The 22365-nt window shown below is 46.5% G+C and overlaps 2 protein-coding genes across 2 annotated transcripts in view; one reads left to right on the top strand and one right to left on the bottom strand.

The window, feature by feature from the left end:
* RTF1 (RTF1 homolog, Paf1/RNA polymerase II complex component) overlaps nt 1–8085 on the bottom strand; it is a 57226-nt gene extending 49141 nt beyond the window's left edge. Inside the window, exon 1 of the mRNA XM_055131481.1 lies at nt 7882–8085. Within this exon, the coding sequence (XP_054987456.1) occupies nt 7882–8085 (204 nt within the window). The remainder of the gene's footprint in view (nt 1–7881) is intronic.
* A 13473-nt stretch (nt 8086–21558) lies between these two features.
* Nucleotides 21559–22365, top strand: part of NDUFAF1 (NADH:ubiquinone oxidoreductase complex assembly factor 1) — a 65044-nt gene continuing 64237 nt past the window's right edge. The window contains exon 1 of the mRNA XM_004609585.2: nt 21559–21710. The gene's annotated coding sequence lies outside the window, so the exon portion shown is untranslated. The remainder of the gene's footprint in view (nt 21711–22365) is intronic.

The following is a 22365-nucleotide window of genomic DNA, read 5'->3' as shown; positions in this document are numbered from 1 at the left end:
CAGGAGGGGCTATCTCTCCACTTAAAACTATTAGATTTCCAGAGGAGTAATTTCCTCTTTGAAAAGAGGGCGGCAGACCAAATAAGTTTGGAAACCTCTGCCCCGGGGGAGTGGCAATGTGGGGTGCCAGTATGGCTTATAAAAGCTCCACCAAGACCTGCTGGAAGTAATGCCAGCATTCAACACACTACACAGAACGCCTAAAGCTGTTTCCAGCGTCATTGGAATGAGCGACCGTCCAGGTAAGGAGAAACCACACCAGTTGGGGAGATCTCTCATAAGGTTCTGCAAGCAGGACCCACAGGTTCCATCCAGGCACAGCAAGTTGGCTTGGCACTGCCACGATCCCAAGGATTAATGTATGTGTGGCATAAGAAAACAAGAAGAAAAAACCAGGTCTATCCCTGGTTTTGGAAACAAGATTAGGAGCAGGAATTTTATGTTAAGGCAGTCAAGTGTTTTAAGCAGGGGTGCACCATCCTCTAGGCCTGTCCAAGGGAACAGAGAAACAGAGCCAAGGTGGGGAGGGGCGGCCCAGGGAGGAGCAGGAAGTTAGAGCAGCATCCCTGGCAGGTAACAGAGAGAAGAGGGAGGGTGTAAGCACTGCGGCGGAAAGAGTAGGAATTTACAGAGGTCTACATTAGAGATACTATTTCCTTTCTTTTCTTTTTATTGAAACTGCTGGTGGAGGGATAGGTGCTGGAACACTATGACTGAAACCTAATCATGAATAGCTTTGTAAGGGTTTCTCTCACACTGATTCAATAAAAAACCAAAAATCTTAGGAGAAGGGGGAACTGTTGGTAGAGGGTGGGGAGGATGGCACAGAGGCTCGAAGGGCATGCTTGGCACGCAGGATGCCCAGTCTGTGTGGAGTGGCCCCAGCTCCACACTGGAGAGCTGGAGAACCAACACCCTGTGTCCTGCAAGGTGTGGCAAATACAGAACAACAGTGGGTAGAGATGTGTCATCTCAACAGTGGACATCAGTCCTTTACAGAGTAAGGAACATATATGCATAATGTGTGTGTCTGTGGGACCAAGGGGGTTGTCTTGCTGGAGATACTGCTTTTACAACAGTGGGAAAATAAAGCAGGGGCCAGAGTGGTAGTGCAGTGGGTAGGGCGCTTGCCTTGCACGTGGCTGACCAAGTTCGATCCCAGGCATCCCATATGGTCCCCTGAGCCATATGAACCATTACCGGGAGTAAGCATCTCTGGGTATGGCCCACAAATAACTTTAAAAGGAAAATAAAATAATGAATTATCTTTCTGAAGTGATAAACTCCAAATGGCAATGTAACAATCCGTTTCACTTGATCCAAAGTTACCAACCTTCTCTCCAGCAGAGTAACTGTAATGGAAGATAATTGAGGGTTTGTCTTTGTTTTGTTTTGCCACACCGACCTGTGCTCAGGGATCTCTCCTGGCAAGGGCTGGGGGAACACATGGGTCACAGAGGATCAAACCAGGGTTGGCCGTGTGCAAGGCAAGTGCCTCACACCGTATTAGATCTCCAGCACCAAATTAATAAATTTTTACCAAGTGCCCAAAATGAGAAGCTGTACGTATGTAGTATGGCGGGTAAGGTGATTGCCCAGTTCACAGCTAACCCTGATCTGAAACCCGGTATCACAAACTATCACTAGGCGTGATTCGTAAGTACAGAGCTCAGAGTAAGCCCTGACGTGGGGGGAAAAATTAAAAAGCCACAAACGAGTTTTTAATCTGAAAGCCCCAATGTATTTTTTTTTTTTTTTTTTTTGCCGAAAGTGACTCTCAGGGCAATTCCCATCCTTTCCGTCTCTTCCCCTGGCCCTCCTCTTCCAGCTCCTGCAGGTCTGCTTCTGTGTTCCTGAGAGCCAGTTCCCAGCAATAACATGTGTGTGCTAGAGCAGCAAGCCTGCCCAGGGACCACATACAGTCTGGGAAGGGAGTTGGATGCCCAACAAAATGGGAAGATAGATGGGTCTTGGGGTTCTGCCAAGAGTCTCTTAGTCAGAGGCCAGAGAGATCGAAGTGGGTAGGGCGGTGGATAGGCACTGCACGCCGGCCACGCAGGTTCCATCCCTGGTATCCCATGTGGGCACCCAAGCTCCGTCGGGAGGAACTCCTGAGCATCTCAGTGCGGCCCCAAAACAAACACACAAAAAAAGTCTTCAGTTCAAGCTCCCACACCACTCAACCTCCCCAGCACTGTCAAGAAAAGCCCTGCAAAAGAGCCAGGACTTATAGTACCTCTGGACAGACGCAACATAATGACAGAAAGTTAAAACTGCCGGAGTTAACACTAACACTTCTCAGAAGTTCTTCCCAGACTTAACTCTGCTCCGACTAATGTCAAGAACACTATGCTAATAAGCAACATGACTTTCAAATTTCTCACTTCCCCAGGAGAATTTAAGGAAGGAGAATTTAAAATATAAATTGGGGGTGGGGGTTAAAATAACATCTAAAATAATTCCTAGAAAATACTTAGGGGGCCTGTTCTCTCAAGACAAAGTTGATTATTCTTATTTCAAGTAGGATGAGAAAAACAGGACATGACACTATAACAACCATCTTGAATAAGAAAGAAAAATCATGAAATAAAGCATCCAGGATGGAAGGAACTCCTTTTATGAGAGCAAAGTTTTCATAAACATTGAATTGTACTGATATGACTAGAAAACTAATTTTTCTATTCTCTCAGGAGTTTTTCATTCTATGAGACCCCACACACAATATTATTCCATAAAGAGTGACATATATTGGGGCTGAAGCGATAGCACAGTGGGTAGTGTGTTGGCCTTGCATGCGGCCGACTCGGGTTCGATTCCCAGCATACCATACGGTCCCCCGAGCACCGCCAGGAGTAATTCCTGAGTGCAAAAGCCAGGAGTAACCCCTGAGCATAGCCGGGTGTGACCCAAAAAGCAAAAAAAAAAAAAAAAAAGAGTGACATATATTATCTATATGCAGGTAGGCACACGAGAGGCAAACCTAGATCCACCCCACCCTCACTGCCCCAAGAAGCAAAGGCAAGTATCTACATGGTCCCCAGTTTTAAAATGTTGAAGAAAGATTGTGGTCGATATTAAGGAGGTCACTAGTAAGTCACAACTTAAAAAACAAAAAACACAAAACAACACTTCCAATTCTCCAAGATCTGAATTTAAAAACACTTTGAAAATTAAAATAAATTTTAAACTACTCTGATTCAGCTACTACAGACCCTTCACATCACTGTCTGTCTGCCTGTTGCACATCGATTTGCTCGAGCAGACACCAGTAACGTCTCCATTATGAGACTTGTTGTTACTGTTTTTTGGCATATTGAATATGCCATGGGTAGCTTGCCAGGCTCTGCCGTGCGGGCAAGATACTCTCGGTAGCTTGCCAGGCTCTCTGAGAGGGGAAGAGGAATTGAACCCAAGACGGCTGCATGTAAGGCAAACACCCTACCCGCTGTGCTATCACTCCAGCCCACCCTTCATACCAAGTAAAGAAAATGAAAAGCAACAAAAAGCATAAAAACCATTCAATGATTTCAGAGACTTAGAAGAGCCAATAGCTCTACCTCCTTTTCCCTTCAAATTACTTTTGAAATTACTATTGCTCCAGGCTGGAGCAATAGTACAGTGAACAGAATGTTTGCCTTGCACTGGGCCTACCTGGTTAGATCCCCAGCACCCTACATGTTTCACCAAGCACCTGCCAGGAATGATCTACCAAGGGCAGAACAGGAGTTAGCCCCGAGCACTGCCTGGTATGTGCACCCCCCCACCCCCGTAAAAAAAACAAAAACAAAAACACACTACTTGATCCCAATTACAAAGACTTATCTCAATTATTAACATAACGGCAGAATCCCACATCTCTATTTTCTAAGGGTCTTATTCAACAGGTCTGAGGTTGGGATGCTCTAAAAACTGCACTTTAGGGGCAGGAGTGATAGTACAGTGGGAAGGGAATTTGATTTGCATGGAGGCAATATGGGTTCCATCACCTGCATATCGTATGGTTCCCCGAGCACCGCCAGGAATAGTATCTGAGTGCAGAGTCAGGAGTAATCTCTGAGCATCACTGGATGTGGCCCCAAAACAAAAACAAACAAAAATAAATAAAAAGTGCACTTTAACTGTGCCTATTTCTTCATGGGGGGGGGGGGGGACAGGACCATATCCAATAGTGCTTGGAAACTACTCTCAACTTGGTGCTCATGGGATCACAGGGTTCTGGAGACTGAATCCAGGGCTCCACATGCAAAGCATGCACTAAGCCCTTTGAGTATCTTCCAGGCCCCAAAAAAGTACATTTTAAACAGGCACCCCAGGTAGCTTCTGACAAAGGTGTTCCTCCCACCACGAGCAAAAACCAGCATGGAAGGTTCATGTGCTTCACATTCAGAAGGGCTAAATCGAGATAGTATTAGTGACACGAGGGCTTAGATGTCCATGAGCAAACCCCACAGGGACAGAGGAGGTGGGGAGGACACCGAACCCTCTTAACTGTGTTCTGCTCTCACATGAGACTTTCCAAGATTGGCTATAATTGGTTCTTTTCCATAAGAAGCAACACCTGACAGCAAATACATTATTATACCCCAATGAAGACCCAGAACAAGGTGGAGCATGCTGCCTAAAACATCGTGGTCAAAAAAGGTCTAGAATCCATTAATTTTGCTCTGAGGATTCCTCAGCAAACAAGCACACTTTGAACTTCTGCTTAATATGTCTGGTAAAGGCTAAGAGGCAGAGATTGTTTTATTTTGATTCCTTTGAGAGGCTGGCCCAGTGCTCAACAAAGGGGTAGGTAGAAGTCACCAAGATGATGAGGAAAAAGGAATTCTGATCTGGTTCTCATCCAATAAAGAAGGCCACTGAGTGGTCAAAGAGCAAGAAGTTGAAAATAGTTGTTCAAGTGTATTAAGTATTACTTACAAATTGCATACTAGTGCCTTTTTACAACCAGATAGTTAGAGTTGCATTTAAAGTTGCAATCCTCTCAGGCCAGAGAGCTAGTACACCCTGTGAAGAACTGGACTTGGACTTGGCTGACCCCAATTTGATCCCTGGTACCATATATGGGTTCCCAAGCACCCTGACATATGCACAAAGGGAGTAAGTCCTGGGCACCACAGGGTGTGGCCTCCAAACCAACAAATAAAGTTGCAATCCACTCCGTTCACATTTTGGAAAAGCTCTTTGTGAATCAAGTGAACACTCTATCACAAAATGAAGTTCTCAACTCATTTCATTTGTCAGAATTCTGTGAAAAATCGCTAAGGACTGAATAATTTGCAGCATGGATCATTCATTATCAGAAGAGATGTCATGAGAAGGCTTTACCAAGGAAGCCCTCCTTGATAAGAACATATCTTCTCAGTTGATACACCAATTCCCTTTCAAGTATTCAAGTTACCTCACAAACATGAATTCTAGCAACACGGAAATGTTCACGAGAAACTCTACTCTCCTTTTGCAATAGGAAACACTGGGCCTGAGACGGCTCCCGAGGCTGGAGAGCAACACTTTGCATGTGGGAAGCCAGCGCAGTCCCAGGGCACAGCCCAAAGTGACCCCTGAGCCCTAAGTCAGTCCCCAGCACCTCCTAGTGCTGCCATACCTTCCCGACACCCCCCACAAAGGACTAATAAATTAAATTGGTATAATGGAAGAGAACAGGCATTGCAGTATCGAAGTTTAAGTTTCAAATTTCAACCGCACCACCTGAAAGCTGTGAGAATCTAGGAAGCTACTTATTCAACCTCCACTTTCTTCATATGAAAAATGGGTGAAATAACAACTTCACCATAATTAAAAAAAAAAGGACTTGGGGGGCTGGAGCGATAGCACAGCGGGTAGGGCATTTGCCTTGCACACGGCCGACCCGGGTTCTAATCCCAGCATCCCATATGGTCCCCTGAGCACCGCCAGGGGTAATTCCTGAGTGAAGAGCCAGGAGTAACCCCTGTGCATCGCCGGGTGTGACCCAAAAACCAAAAAAAAAAAAAAAAAAACAAAAAAAAAAAACAAAACAAAAAGGACTTGGACATGTAAAATAAATTACAATAACTACTTCAATCCAGTCACTACGTAAATGGGAGCAAAGGCTATTATCAAAAAACATCACATTTCTAATTCTGAAAATTAGAATTAAAAAATTTGAATAATTACATATACATTTGTGTATATGTAATTATAATGTTACCTGCAACATAATTATCCATGTAGTTTTCACTGCTAAATGTCAGTTTAAAATTATCAAACTTTCAGTCCCAAATTACCTATGGATATTGGGGGGAGGCCCACACCAGTCTGCTCAAAACTTACCCCTGGCTTTTTGTTCAGGGATCACTCCTGGTGGGCCCAGGTATGGGGGATCAAACCTGGTTAACTATGTGCAAGACAAGTGTTCTTCCTGCTACACTATCTTTAAGACCCACACTTATATATTTTTGTAAATTTCAGGAAGCTTTCATTAAGACAAAATTCCCCTTTTATCTTATAATTCCTATCCTAAAATAACGTGTCTATTCCTTTGATAGTTCTCTATTTCCATACCATTCTCAAAATAACACCTTTTCTTCAACACAACTACAGGGCCTCCTTTTCAGAGCATTTTCCTTTCATTGTATTTTGGGTTTTGCTTTTTTGGGGATGCTGGAGGGGGCATATCTGGTGGTACTCAGGGCTTACTCCCAGCTCTGTGCCCAGAGGACCAGATGAGTGCATGCTGTACCATGTCTCCGACCCATATCTTAATATTTTCATCTTAAGACAACAGGCCTAAGACAAATGAGCCAGAGAAGTCATTTATACAAAAGCTTTAGTTTGTAAGCGCTTGTAGTAATATCAGTTCTTACTTCAGCCCAATTAGATCCACAAGGCTGACATTAGACCTTAAGTCTTATGGTTGAGACCACAGATACATAGCAAAAGCTGCTAGGAGTCAAATTTTTAGATTCAAAGTTACTCTCTCCTGCACATTCCTTCCGGCATGTGTTCAGAGAACACAGGAGGAAGCCCCTGTATCCCCTCGTATCACCAGAGCGCGGCTACAAAGGACAGCTTCTCCTTACAGAATTTCCCACAATATGTAAAACAGCCTAAGCAGCCCGGGCGGGGAGAGCAAAAGTTACTTTCAGAGGCTCCTGGCACCACTTCCTACTAAGAAAGAATCCCGGGGATGCTGCACGAAAAAGGCTCAAAGCCCTCGGCCACGGTCGTTCCCCTCCACCCGCTCCCAACCGCCCTATATATTTCTCCACTTCTGCCCTCTTTCCTCCTCCCCGGAGTTTTTCCTCTCGTCTGACATCCCAACGGGGACTGCTCTTCACCACAAATGACCCGAGTTGCCAAATAGATTGGTGCCCACGGCTAAGTCTTCCTCGCCAATCACAGAGGGTCCGGCGGACCACTGACGAGTGTCCCTCCCCTCTCGGTTCTCTGATGGGGAAAACTTCATCTTCCAGAGCCAGCACCCACGGGGCCCCCTCCCCCGCGCCATGCCACACGCTCCACGCTCAGCCTTGGCACCTCTCCTTTCCGAAGCTCCGCAGTCTCCCGGGCCGCCGGGCGACCCTCGATCACCCGGCCCGCGGCGGGCCGAGCCCGGCGAGCCCCAGCAGCGCGCTGCCCCGCGGCCCACCAGCCCGGACCCTGCCCCGCCTCCCCGCCCAAGGCGCCAAGTCCGCGGGGCTCCATCTCCAGGCCCCGGCCGGCCTCCGCGGGCGCCGGGCGCGGCCGGGACGCCGGGAAGGGGTCGGCGGCGCGGGCCGGGCGCCGGGTGGGGCCGGGCACTCGGGCCGGGCGACCCCGGGCCCCGCCGGCTCCCGGCTCCCGTGGCCGGGGCTCAGCCCTCCCGCTCCTCCGGCCCGCGCCTCCGCGGCCTGTGCTCACCTGATCCAAGTTCTCATCGCTGCCGCTGTCCTCCGTATCCGAGTCGATCACCACGCGACCTTTCCGCTTCTTGACCATGGTGCTGCCCCGGCTTCCACGCCGGACGCCGCCCGGACTCCCCTCTCGCCCGCCTGCCAGTGGGACCGCCACTGCCGCCGCCACCGCCGCCGCCGCCGCTCGACCCACACAAAGGCGAGCGCGCATGCGCGCTCCGCTCCGCCCCTGGCCCCGCCCACCGCCCGGCGCACGCCGTTCGCCGGGGCCCGCCGCCCCGCCCCGCCCCGCCCCCGACGCAGCGTCGGGGGCGTGGTCTCCGCTTCGGCTTCCGGGCTCTGTGTGTCTGTGAATTTCAGTCATTTACCCGGGACTGGCCTCTGGCTGGGCGGGAAGAGGTCTCTGGTGCTGTGCCGAAGATCCGTGGGTCGCCTTCTTGCTGTAGACAAATGGGTCGGTTCTGAGGAGCATTTTAGCTGACCCTGATGGAGTGTCGAGGGCGCCTTCAGCCGGCCTGGAAGTTACAGTCTCCTTGCACCTCCCTTCACGCCTCCTGGGCCGTGAAGCCCGTCTGCGGAGCAGTATGAGACACACAGGAACTGAAACGTGAAGGATGATGCAGCTGTGTGACTCAAGCGAAAGTCTAGGGAATGGTTTTCCAAGGAGAGAATAGCGTGGGCCAAGTCCAGCAATAGTAGAAGCTGGATTCAGGGAACTGCAAGCATTAGTGTATGGAGAGAACTTGCAGGGCTCGCAGCGGCCACATCTTTCAGAGCCTAATAAACTATTGAAAATTTGAACCTTAATATTAACAGACTTTTAAGCCGAAGAACGGTTTAATTAGGTGCTTTATTTATTATTATTATTAGGCCTCCAAAGTCATCAGGGGCCCAGGTCCACTCCTAGTGATACCCAATGGTATGGTTTGATGCTCCAGGAACACCAATGTCACACCTGGCGGTGCTCTGGAGTCTCCAGAGCTACATTCCGTGCTCCTGTGATGGGGTAGGAGGATGTATATGGAGGTAGAGGCTCAATTTGGGCTTTATGCTTATGACTCAATCCTTTAAGTTTTCTCCCGATCCCAGATTTGTGTTTGACATATTACTGTGGCTGCAATGTGACAAGTGTATATGAAAAGGAATGGAATCCCAAAGGTTACTGTCATTTTGGCAAAAGATTATAATGTCCAGAACTAAGAGAGGGCAGGGATCAGTGGACAGGAAGAGAAGTTCATAGGTTCTGGGTAATTTGAAAGTTTTGGAATTTCCAGGACTTAAAGATTACATGGAGAAGCAGGGAGAAGAGGAAGTATCAGACAAATGATGATCAAGCTGGCAGTGAGTCGACCCTTTAAATAAAGACAGGCAGAAAAAAAACCCTGTGTAGGAAATTAGTTTCTCTTGAATTTATACCTGTTGAATTTGAAGTCAGCTGATGAAAAGGAGGACTCCAGAAAGGATTGGTTTGTAAAATCTGGTTAATGGGCTAGGGAATATAGCAATAATAATTTGAAATTCTTTTCAGAACTTCTTGGAAGGCCAGGGATGTAACTCATTGGTAAAGCACTTACCCTGCATATGTGAGATGCTGAGTTTAATACCTAACACCACAAACAAAATACAAACCTACTTTTAAGAAGCTGGAGATGCAGATCAGTGGTAGACCACAAAACTCCCATGTGTGAGGACATAGGTTCAATCTCCAGCAAAACACACACACACAGACCAAAAACTTTTTTGGAGTCAATTCCTTCTTCTGGTGTTGAATTTGGGATTTAGACTCTTTTCTTCCTATCACTTGTTCTCAGGCTCCCATTTTCTTGTTACTGTCTAAAATTTATGTGCTCAGCAAGTTGACAGTAACCTATCACATGTGTGCCTTAAAATAGTTCAAAGAGCTTCCAGGTTGCTGAACATGTGCAGACTTGCAAGAGTGGTGCCTGGAGAGAACATGAAAGTGTGGAGGCCCTTCTTCAGCCCATCCATCTAGCTATTTCTGAGTTACCTCCTTTAATAATGAACTGTAAATCTGGTATTTGGTGACAATTTCTGTAGCCTCCTCCTCGCAGCTTCAGGAACATTCGTTTCTTTTGGAAAGATGGAAGAGTACTGTGGGGAAAGAGAAAATTTGAGATTCAAGGAATAGAAGCAGTGAGTCAAGTTGGTTCCAGAATAGAATGGTCCAGAGAAAAAAGAAGTCTAGGAAAATGCTAACAGCATTACCAATCAAGCTAAACATTTCACATGAGGGGCTGGAAAGATAGTATAGCCCCAGTAGGGAGCTTGCTTTGCATGTGGCTATCCTAGGTTTGATCCCTGATATCCCCTATGGTCTTCTAAGGCCTGCCAGAAGTGATCTCTGAGCATAGAGCTAGGAGTAACTCCTGAGCATCACTGGTGTGGCCCCAAGCACAAAAACATTTCAAATGAAATTTAGCACGGGCTTTTCAGCTTTCAAACAAAGTAAGGCAAAAAAAAAAATAGCATCAATACTATGAGTGGCAAAAGCAAAAGCAACTCAAAGAGGCTCAGCAGAAATTCTGTGGCTGATTTAGAGCAATGGAATGAAACAGAGACACTGATAACATGCTGTGGCCACCCAAAAGATGGAAAAGGAGGGGCTGGGGAGATAGAACTGCGGGTAGGGCGTTTGCCTTGCACGTGGTCGACCCGGGTTCGATTCCCAGCATCCCATATGGTCACCCAAGCACCGCCAGGAGTAATTCCTGAGTGTGTGAGCCAGGAGTAACCCCAGTGCATCACTGGGTGTGACAAAAAAAAAAATAGAAAAGGAGCCAAAGTGATAGTACAGTGGTTACAGTGCTTGCCTTGCATGCAGCTGGCCTGGGTTTGATCCTCTGCACCATATATGGTCCCCTGAGCACTGCCAGGAGTGATTTCTGAATGCAGAGCTAAGAGTAAGCCCTAAGCACAGCTGTGTGTGGGAATCTCCCAGGAGAAACAGAGAGAGAAAGAGAGAGAGAGAGACAGAGACAGAGAGATTCTAATAGAAATTTGATTTGCACCATTTCCTTAGATCTTTGGCAGAGTGGTAAATTCTGTACCAGAAGAAAAAGATTCCCTATGATAAAAGAAGATACACATTAAATCTGTGTTAGGAGAGTGCTCCCAAATCAACTGGGCTCCTCCCTACCGTAATGGTACAGCTTGCTCCCTCTATCAGCACCCTCAGGTCCCTGGCCACCCTCGCTGCTGTCCTGTTACATGCTTGGCTAGCTTCTGTTGCAGCTTTAGGGAGAGGCCCTATCCTCCCTCAGCAGGTCCAATATGTTCCTCACTGGGTTATGAAGGGAGTTAACCCAAGACTTATGTCCAGGAGGGAGGGCCTGGCAGACTGTGAGGGCATATGTAGTCTTGCATAGTTTTTCAGTCCTCTGTTGCTGAATAAGGGGTCATGTTAGCAGATTTAGGGAGTTCTGAGAATCTGGGAATTGGATAATTTCAGGCCATCAATCATATACCTGTGCTATATGTCATCCATTTTCCAGCTCAGGCTCCAGCTGTGATTTTACAGATCTAGCTTGCTTTGGGGTCTCTTTTTTATTTTGAAGCCACTCCTAGTGGAACACAGGGGACCATGTGGTACTGGGAATTGAATCCAGAGCTCTCATGTACAGCACATGCTCTAGTCTTCAGAGCATCTCCCTGGCCCCTTGCTTGGGAGTTTCATCTTATTACAGATCAGACATTTTGTGGAGATTATTTGAGAGAGACAGAGACAGAGAGGGAGGGAGGGAGGGAGGGAGGGAGGGGGAGAGAGAGAGAGAGAGAGAGAGAGAGAGAGAGAGAGAGAGAGAGAGAGAGAGAGAGAGAGAGAGAGAGAGAGAGAGAGAGAACCAGAGGTGCTCAAGGTTGTATCTGGCTTTTTGCTCAGGAGTGACCCCTGGAGCTTTTCAGGTAACCATGTGAGGTGAGGTGCCAGGAATTTGAAATGAGGTCAGCAAGAGGTAAGGTAAGCACCTTCACCCTTATATTATATCTTCTGTCCTATGAGCTCAGACTAGTTTGATGACGGCCCAGCCCTCAGATTTCCCTCTCTTATGTGCCAGGAGCTGATGCCCTCTCAGTACACTACTAAAGAGGCCCTCTGACTTCACACTTGGTTTTCAGTGACAGTCTCCTGATTCTTCTGTCCTTATAGGTCTGATGCCACACCACAAACACCTGAAACTTCCCCCAACTAGCTTTCTCTCCCAGTATCCTGCCAGCTCACTATGCCCGTTCACCAAGGATAACACATTAACTAATTGGATTGCCAGCTCTTCATCGACAGCTAGGTGGTGCATGACCCAGCTTCCTCCTCCTCCTCCCCCTCCCATTCCTGCACCTCCCCCTTTCCTCCTCTTCTCCCCCCCTCCTCCTCCTCTGCATGAGCTCTACCAAGGACCCACATCCTCAAACCCATGATCCAGTTTCTAAAGATCATTTTGTTCCCTATTTTTTTCAAACTACTAATTGCTGTGGATTGGATTCTCCAAGAAGCGCATTCTGAGATGGAGTATGAATATCCCTGAGACTGATGGTCAAGAAAGGAAGGAAAAGTGGCAGAGGGGGCGATGCAGTGCCAATGCATGTGGCAGCAGCCTGTGTGGGCTAGAGCATCTCGACGCTCCGGGGGTCCATAGGCAAAGTAATGCTGCCGCCACTGTCGCATATGCAGTATTTCATTGACTACATTATGCGGTGGTGGCTGCAGATTCTCGTGGTTAAGTAAGTACATGTTGAGTTTACTATCACAGACAACTCATTCTCACAGATGGGTTTGTGAGGAGAGTACAAGGTCAAAGTTTCCCTTTGCAGATTAAAGAGATGCCTTAAAAGGAAGGATCCAACAGAAAAGTTAAAGACAAAGAAAAGAAGTGCAATAATCAAGGCCAGAGAGATAACTCGGTAGGCTGAGTTCTTGGCTTACAGCAGCAGGGGCAGGGGGGGGCAGGGAGGACCACATTGTCCCCAAGGCTGGCTGGCTGTGGCAAAAAAAAAAAAATCAAAAAACAAAAACCGAAGAAAGAGGAGGAAGAGGAGTGGAAAGTGGAGCAAGAGAAAAAGAAGGATTTGAAAAGTCAGGGAAACAGAATCTAGGACATGGTAAGAGTTTTAGACAGAAGGAACTAGAAGGAGGAAGAAAGGAAGAGGTGAGGAGAATGCCCACCAATACTTATAACCCAACAAGCACTCAAGTATTTCTCAAGTGGGAAGATGAATGATTTGAATCATCTGGAAACTCCTACATATTCACAGACAGCTTGTTTAGGGAAGACAGCATTCTCTTTCTCTCTTTTAAAAATTGGAGTGGGGGGTCACACACCGCAATGCTCAGGGGTTACTCCCAACTCTGCACTCAGGAATTCCTTCTGGCAATGCTCGGGGGACCATATGGGATGCCAGGGATCGAACCCAAGTTGGCTCATGCAAAGCTAACATCCTATACACTGTACTATCACTCCAATCCAGAGACTGCATTCTTCCGCATTTTGAATCTTCTGAAATCAGCAGGTCACCCAAACTTCAACTCTCAGAATATCATAGAGTTGTGCGTATATATATTTTAAGAAGTTCAGTTCAATACTAATAGCTAGCTTGCTTTCTTTAATGCTTATGGACCAGAGAGATTAAGTGGGCATTTGCTTCACATATCTCTAACCTGGATTTGATTGCTGGCACTACATATGGTCCCTCAAGCCTTCCTAGGAGTGATCCCTGAGTGAATGATTTCTGTAAGTCCTGAGCTAGGTGTGGGGGAGAAAGGAAAGAAAGAAAGAAAGGAAAGAAAGAAAGAAAGAAAGAAAGAAAGAAAGAAAGAAAGAAAGAAAGAAAGAAAGAAAGAAAGAAAGAAAGAAAGAAAGAAAGAAGAGAGAGAGAGGGAGGGAGGGAGGAGGGAGGGAGGGAGGGAGGAAGGAAGGAAGGAAGGAAGGAAGGAAGGAAGGAAGGAAGGAAGGAAGGAAGGAAGGAAAGGAGGGAGGGAGGGAGGGAGGGAGGGAAGAAGGGTTGGAGTGATAGTACAATAGGAAGGGCATTTGCCTGGCACGTGACTGACCTGGGTTGGATCTCCAGCATTCTGTAAGGTCCCCTATGCACCTGCAAGGAGTAATTCCTGAGTGCAGAGCTGGAAGTAATCCCTGAATATTGCCAGGTGTGATGAGAGAGAGAGAGGAGAAAGAGAAAGAAAGAAAGAAAGAAAGAAAGAAAGAAAGAAAGAAAGAAAGAAAGAAAGAAAGAAAGAAAGAAAGAAAGAAAGAAAGAAAGAAAGAAAGAAGAAGGAAGGAAGAAAGAAAGAAGAGAGAGAAAGAAAGAAAGAGAGAGAAAGAAAGAAAGAAAGAAAGAAAGAAAGAAAGAAGAAAGAAAGAAAGAAAGAAAGAAAAAGAAAGGAAGAAAGGAAGGAAGAAAGAGAAGAGAAAGAGAAAGAAAGAAAGAAAGAAAGAAAGAAAGAAAGAAAGAAAGAAGAAAGAAAGAAAGAAAGGAAGGAAGAAAGAGAAAGAAAGAAGAAAAGAAAGAAAAGAAAGAAAGAAAGGAAAGAAGGAAGAAGAAGAAAGAAGAAAGAAAGAAAGAAAGAAAGAAAGAAAGAAAGAAAGAAAGAAAGAAAGAAAGAAAGAAAGAGAGAGAGAAAGAAAGGAAGGAAGAAAGAGAGAGAAAGAAAGAAAGAAAGAAAGAAAGAAAGAAAAAGAGAGAGAAAGAAAGAAAGGAAGGAAGGAAGAAAGGAAGGAAGAAAGAGAGAAAGAAAGAAAGAAAGAAAGAAAGAAAGAAAGAAAGAAAGAAAGAAAGAAAGAAAGAAAGAAAGAAAGAAAGAAAGAAAGATAAGGAGGGGGGAGGGGAGTAAGGAAAGAAAGGAGAGGAAGGGGAGGAAGGAAGCAAGTAAGGAAGGAAGGGAGGAAGCAAAGAAAAAGAAGGAAGGAAGAAAAGAATTACAGAGATTATGTGAAAAAAATTTTTTTTTTAGCTTTTGGGTCACATCTAGTAATGCTGAGGGGGGTTACTCCTGCCTCTACACTCAGGAATCACTCCTGCTGATGCTTGGGGGACCATATGAGAAGCTGGGTTTTTGTTTGTTTGTTTGTTTGTTTTTGGGTCACATCCGGTGATGCACAGGGGTTATTCCTGGCTCATGCACTCAGGAATTACTCCTGGCGGTGCTCAGGGGACCATATGGGATGCTGGGAATCAAACCCGGGTTGGCCTTGTGCAAGGCAAATGCCCTACCTGCTGTACTATTGCTGCAGCCCATAGTTTTTTGGTTTATTTATTTATTTATTTTGGTTTTTAGAAGCTGGGGATAGAACCCGGGTTGCTGTATGCAAGGCAAATGCCTTACCCGCTGCTATGGCTCCAGCCGCTATATTATCCCATTTAATAGTAACTAGAAGCTACAGCAAGGTCCTGCTAACCGCCCAGGTTGGCCAGGTCTTCCAGCATCTCCACCTTCCCCTGTTTTCTCTACTGTAAGGCTGCACAGGGCGTTACTCGGTGTCTGAAGCACTGCGACATCTCTGTCCTAGGCCTTCTCCTTGCTGCTTTCAGTCTTTTATTTAGAGCAAGGGGGCCTTCTTGTAGTAAGCTACTCTGAATCTCTCTCACCAATCCCCCTTTGTCATTTCAGTCATTTGGGGGTGTTTGGCCACCCTATGTACAAATAGACTGCCACTTACTGCCTCCACTTCTAATTCATGCATGTTTCAGTTTTGTTATGACCAAAGCTAGAGTCAAACCTTTGTCAAAACCCCCGTCTGGAAGTTGAAGGGGGGAAAAAATAGACACATCTGGCGAGTTAGCCAACTATCACTCCCACACCAGTCCTGGGACCTTATTTTCCTCCTTAGTGCCTCCCTCCTTTCTTGGGCCTGCCTGCCATTCTCATGTTCTTCTTTTCTTCCCCCTGTTTATTTTTTGGGACATACTCAGTGGTACAGGCTTCTGGCTCTGTGCTTGGGGGTAATTCCAAGAGAAGTCAGGAGTTATGCCTGGATAGGCTGAATACAAGGCAAGCGACTTAACTCCTGTATGTCTCTCTGGCCACTATTTTTCCTTCCAAATTTAAACTATTGCCCATCCTTCAGCTGTCTTTCCCCTTTGTTAATAAGCACACATAGGAGCAATAGCACAGCGGGTAGGGCTTTTGCCTTGCAGGTGACCCAGGTTCAATTCTTCCACCCCTCTCTCGGAGAGCCCAGAAAACTACAGAAGCATCCCACTCACACCGCAGAGCCTGGCAAGCTACCCATGATGCATTTGATATACCAAAAATAGTAACAACAAGTCTCACAATGGAGACGTTACTGGTGCCCGCTCGAGCAAATTGATGAACAACGGAACGACAGTGCTATAGTGCAGGATTTCCTATACCTGAAGAAAGGCTGAGGACATGGCTCTGTGGGAAATTACACATTTTCAGTGAATAGGTTCAATCCCCAGCACATAAAATAAAGGAATCTAGTGGCTGAATAAGAGTTCAATGGGCTGAGCTCAGGCTTTACATGCAAGTGGCTGGGTTTGATTCTTAAAACAGTCTCCTGAGCACTGCCAGTAACAATCCTGAGCACAGAACCTAAAATAGAAAGAGCAAACTACTAATGAATAGGAAAATAGAAATAAAAACCATTGGGCTGGAGCGATAGAACAGCGGGTAGGGCGTTTGCCTTGCACGCGGCCAACCCAGGTTCGAATCCCAGCATCCCATTTGGTCCCCTGAGCACCGCCAGGAGTAATTCCTGAGTGTAGAGCCAGGAGTAACCCCTGTGCATCGCCGGGTGTGACCCAAAAAGCAAAAAAAAAAAAAAAAAAAGCAATAAAAACCGCAATGAGAAAAAAAAAGTGGGGGGACCTGAGCGATAGTACAGCGGGTAGGGCATTTATCTTGTCTGTGGCCAACCTGGTTCCGATCCTCTGCATCCCACATGGTCCCCTGAGCACTGCCAGGAGTGATTCCTGAGTGCAGAGCTAGGAGTAACCCCTGAGCATCACCAGCTGTAAAAGCAAAAGAGTAAAAAACCAAACAAACAAAACTGCAATGCACTTCACACACATTAAGATATCTATTATTTGGGGTTAGGGAGATGACTCAAGTGTTCAAGCACATAGTCAGAGCACATGTTAAAGGCCCTAAGTTTGATCCTCAGCAATGAATGTTCCCTACAGATTTAGCCTTGATGGCACCCAAGAACCCCATATGGCCCTTAGAGCTTGCCAAGAGTGATCCCTGAGCACAGAGTCAGGAGTAAGCCCTGAGTAACACTGAGTATGGCTCAAAAACAACACAAAATTGTAAGCTGGTGGGACCAGGTAGGGTGTTTGCTTCATACATGGCCAACCGGATTCAGTCTCTGGCATCCCATATGATCCCCCTAGCACTGCCAGGAGTAATTCCTGAGTGCAGAACACTGCAGGGTGGGACCCAAAAGGCAAAATAAATTAATAAATAAATGAAAATTGAAAAATAAGCTAGGAGAGAAAGTTCAATAGTCTGAGTTCAGAGCTGGTTGAGACCCCCCAAACAAATCAATAACCCCCCACTCCCAAACAAAAACATTGGTTTAACTTGATCATAAATAACACAATTTGGGGGACCATACAAATTTTCAGGGGAAGTCAGAGCCTTTTAAAAAAGGAAAAGGAGGGGCTGGAGCGATAGCACAGCGGGTAGGGCGTTTGCCTTGCACGCGGCCGACCCGGGTTCGAATCCCAGCATCCCATATGGTCCCCTGAGCACGGCCAGGGGTGATTCCTGAGTGCAGAGCCAGGAGTAACCCCTGTGCATCGCCAGGTGTGACCCAAAAAGCAAAAAAAAAAATAAAAATAAAAAAATAAAAAAAAAAGGAAAAGGAGGGGCTGGAGCAATAGCACAGCGGGTAGGGCGTTTGCCTTGCACGCGGCCAACCCAGGTTCGATTCCCAGCATCCCATATGGTCCCCTGAGCACCGCCAGGGGTTAATTCCTGAGTGCAGAGCCAGGAGTAACCCCTGTGCATCGCTGGGTGTGACCCAAAAAGCAAAATAAATAAATAAATAAAATAAAATGAAAAAGGAAAAGGATTGGGTCAGAACAATAGTGGTGGGGCTGGAACGATAGCAGAGCGGGTAGGGCGTTTGCCTTGCACCAGGCCAACCCGGGTTCGAATCCCAGCATCCCATTTGGTCCTCTGAGCACTGCCAGGAGTAATTCCTGAGTGCAGAGCCAGGAGTAAACCTCTGAGCATAACCAGGTGTGACCCAAAAAGCATAAACAAAAAAAGAACAATAGTTGTTAGGGAACTTACCTTGCACATGGCCAGCCCAGGGCCACCGTCCAGCATCCCATACGGTCTCCTGATCTGCATCGGAGTAATCCTGAGCACTGGCAGATTTAGCCCCCCAAACAAAAAACCAAATAAATAAAGAAAAATAAGAAAAATAAGCAGGCCGGAGAGATAGTAGAATGGGTAAGTCACTTGCTTGTATACAGCTAATCCAGTTTCTAACCCTGTCACCATATATAGTCCCCTGAGCACAGAGTCAGAAGTATGCCCTGGGCACCACTGGTTGTGGCCCAAAAACAAAAACAAAGAAGCAGAAGAGACAAAAGTTGTAGATCTGAGTGAAACCTCTAAAGAAACAAAATCTTGAGGTCTATATCGTGAAGAATCCTATATTTAGAGTATGAGGAAAAAAACGCCAAATAATTCCTGGTTCAAACAACTGAAGCCAATATTACCTGACTCTTCCGAAGCCATAATCTGTAGCAACATGTAGACTTGGTTTAATTCTAGTTCCCGTGTTAAGTTTATTGCTTCCTGGTTATTTGGATAGATTGAGGAGCAATTCAGAGTCTCTTATCTAGGACTGCTCCATCCAATAGGGCAGCCTCTAGCCACCTGGGGCTAATTAGACCTAAGTTAATTAAAATTAAATGAAATGTGGGGCCAGAGAGACAGTACCTCGGGTAAAGCACTTGTCTTATACAAGGCATGCCTGGATTCAATTCTGGCACCCCATGGTCTCCCTAACCTTCAGAGAGTGATCCTTGAGCAGTGATGAGTTTGGGTGCTACTCAAATTTAAATTAAACTTGCACATATTTGATCACACGTCAAGTGCTCAATAGTAAATAGCTTGTGGTCAAATTTCTCTCCAGCTCTTCATATACATTTCTCCTGTCTCACAGGAACTGGAGAGATATACAGAACACGATGGCTGATCTGGTTCAATCTCTGATGCTGCTTATATGCCCCTGAGGACTGCCAGGAATAACCCCGGGGCACACAGCGAGAAATAGAGCCTAAGTGAGGGGAGGGGGCAGGCGTGTGGCTCAATTCCCTCCCCCCACCTCCTCATCAGACATGGCACAACCATCGATACATTGTTTAGGATTAGGGACACCTGTGGATGATAAACTCAAATTATCAGTGATTTATCAGTGCATTTCCACTGTCTCAGTATTTTGAAGGCCCCAGGCCTTGTTTTTCAGATGCAGGAAGGTTAAAAATCACTGGTTGAAATAGTCTCTTTCTCATGTTAAAGTTCAGCTGTAGGGGCTGGAGCGATAGCACAGCGGGTAGGGCGTTTGCCTTGCACGCAGCCGACCCGGTTCGAATCCCAGCATCCCATATGGTCCCCTGAGCACCGCCAGGGGTGATTCCTGAGTGCATGAGCCAGGAGTGATCCCTGTGCATCTCCGGGTGTGACCCAAAAAGCAAAAAAAAAAAAAAAAAAAAAAAAAAGTTCAGCTGTAGGCAATCAGAATTTGTTTTCCTTCCCTGAACGTAGAGCCAGGAGTAAACCTATTGAGCACCATTGGGTATGGCTCCAAAACCAAAACCAAACAAATAAAATACAGGGACATTATATTGAACCAAGCTCCCTGTGCAAGGATGGCATGCAAATCTGTGAAGTATTACATGCTTATAAATAAATTAAAAAGAGAGGAATATAGGGACAGAGGGACAGTAGAGGATTAAGGAGGAATTAAGGTGCTTTGCCTGCATGTGTTGGCAGTGCTTATGGGCCCCAAGCACTGCTAGGAGTGACCCCTAACCATAGAGCTAGGAGTAGTTCCTGAGCACCACCAAATGTGGCCCAAAACCAAATCCCCCAAAATAGGTGGAGTTAATATGGATAAATAGGATACCTTCCATTTGAGACATTTGATTTGAAGTAGTAGTGAATGTCCTACTGCTGGAACTGTCAAGAAGTAGGAGGGGTCCAGGAGATTGTTGAGGGGTACAGGGCCCTCAAGTTGCACCCAAGAATCACATGCAACCCCTCAACCTCCCCAGCACTGCCGGGTACTGCCCTGGTGACTCCTAGTACTTCTGGACAGGATCTGTACTCCATGGCTGTGGCCCTGGCTTTTAACGGTTATACACCCGGGCATCCCACTTACCCTGAACACTGCTTGGTAGCCCCACTCCCACATCCTTGGCCAAAAAAATAAAAAATACACAAGAAGCTAGAAATGTATACTGGGCTGGAGCAATAGTACAGCAGGTAGGGTGTTTGCCTTGCAAGCGGCTGACCCGAGTTCGTTTCCCAACAGCCCATATGGTACCCTGAGCACCGCCAGGAGTAATTCCTGAGTGCAAAGACAGGAGTAACCCCTGTGCATTGCTGGGTGTGACCCCAAAAGCCAAAAAGCAAAAAAAAAAAAAAAAAAAAGAATGCTGGATTTAGGCAGAGAGATGATCTCGTACGTAATTCATGTTAAACTTGAAAAGAGAGATGTAGAGACTGTGGGAGAAGGGAGGAAGTGAAGGAAGCTGCGAGGTAAATGCCCAGGAGGCTGAAGAACCGGGCAAGTGTAGAGAAGACTAAATGGAATTTCAAGAAGGAAGAGGTGATGGGATGGAAATGAGTGATGGACTGCTTTGGGGGAAGACTTTCAATTCTCCTGAACGTGTTTATTGCCAGGGATAACAATTCCCTCAAATTCTTGCTGACCGTCAATCCCTGGCTAGGTGTTGAGGATCACAAGAACCACCTCGATAATGACTCAAAAAGCTCCGTGTCGGGTAAGAGCAATTGTACAGCGGGTCGAGCGTCTGTCTTGCACGCGGTCTGCTCGGGTTCGATCCCCAAGCATCCCTTATGGTCCCGGAGCATCGCATGAATGAATGATTAAGATACAGTTAAAGTGATAAGCACACAGGGTTCAAAAGAAGCCCCGGTAGGGCAGGCAGACCCACCCAACTCTGTCCCTAGTCCAGAGTTGGGAAAGGAACGAAGGACAGATAGTTCACGGTCGGGGGCGCGGCGGAGCTCCAATGATTCTGCAAGCGAAATTCCCGCTGAGCCAGTCGCCTCTGAGAGCAGGAATAATTGCTCTTGGGGAACAGCCGAGAGAGGATACGGGGGAGCCCAGGCGCCTGGGATCTAAGAGGCTTTCGATTGTTATGGTTGCAGAAAGGAGAGGATCAGAGATTGCATAAATTCTCCCACAGTGAACAGAAAATAGGCGCGGGTAGAAATCAGGTTTTGGGGGCAGCTAATGGACCAAAAGTCTGAGCTTGCTAGGTACCGGGCTCCGGGACCGGGTCTCCGTACTGGGTAGGAACTTTAGTGCGCTAACGCCTGGTTCGCGCCGGACAGGTAAAAAGATGGACCCACACGGGAAAAGTGGAGAAGCCGGCGGGGGGAAGCGGCGCTCTCTGGCGGAAGCCGCGCTGGGGTTGGGGCCGCGAAGGTCTCGTGAGCCGGTAGGAGGTGGATGCGTTCCGGACGCGGGAGGGCGGCTCAGCCCGGCCAGGTGAGGGTAAAGCCACGAGCCCTGGACCACTCGGGCGAATAGGGTCGAGAGCTAAACGCTGGGCCTTTCCAGTTAGTCTTGACATTCCCTAGCTGCATGACTTCCGGTAATTTAATTTTGGAATTCTTCGTTGGTGTAAGCGCAACCGTGGGAACTCAGGATTGTTACGGGGTGCCAGAATAGACAGAGCAGTCTCTGGCACGGGATAAACCCCGCACATACTTGTTAAGTCTTTACTAAGTTCTGCAATGCAAACTGCTTCGTTGCATTGTCAAAACTCATGGTCAACTTTGGGCCGATCCAATTTTTGGTTTGATTTGGCTTCTAAGAAACAGAACAGTTATTAGAGAATGTTATTAGAGAACATACAGCAGGACCTGGATATTAAAGAGACGAATAGTACTCATAACAATGGACGTCATAAATAGAATACATTTTTTTCCCAAATGTTTTTGTTCTGTACATTATAAGGTGATGTTGGTATATATGCAATTTTAATTCCTCCATATTCTTATTAGTGGAGCGTGAGCATGGGGATAGGATGATAGGATAATGAGCGTTGTTTTTATGACTGAATTACATTTCATGACTTAGCATTCCAAATTCTGTATGTGTAGAGGTAAAACAATTTAAGCACAATCAGTGAATGACATTTGAGTGCTACCTGTCAGTTTCAAAATACAGATAACTTCCTGGTTTGTTTCTACTATTAGTCCAGGTGAAGCATAACTTTTCATTTATTCAGCTATTATTCTCAAGCA

The sequence above is a fragment of the Sorex araneus genome, chromosome 3 (genome assembly GCF_027595985.1).
Source record: "Sorex araneus isolate mSorAra2 chromosome 3, mSorAra2.pri, whole genome shotgun sequence".
NCBI lineage: Eukaryota > Metazoa > Chordata > Mammalia > Eulipotyphla > Soricidae > Sorex > Sorex araneus.
Note: the sequence above shows the minus strand (reverse complement) of the source record. Positions and strands in the feature narration are given on the sequence as shown.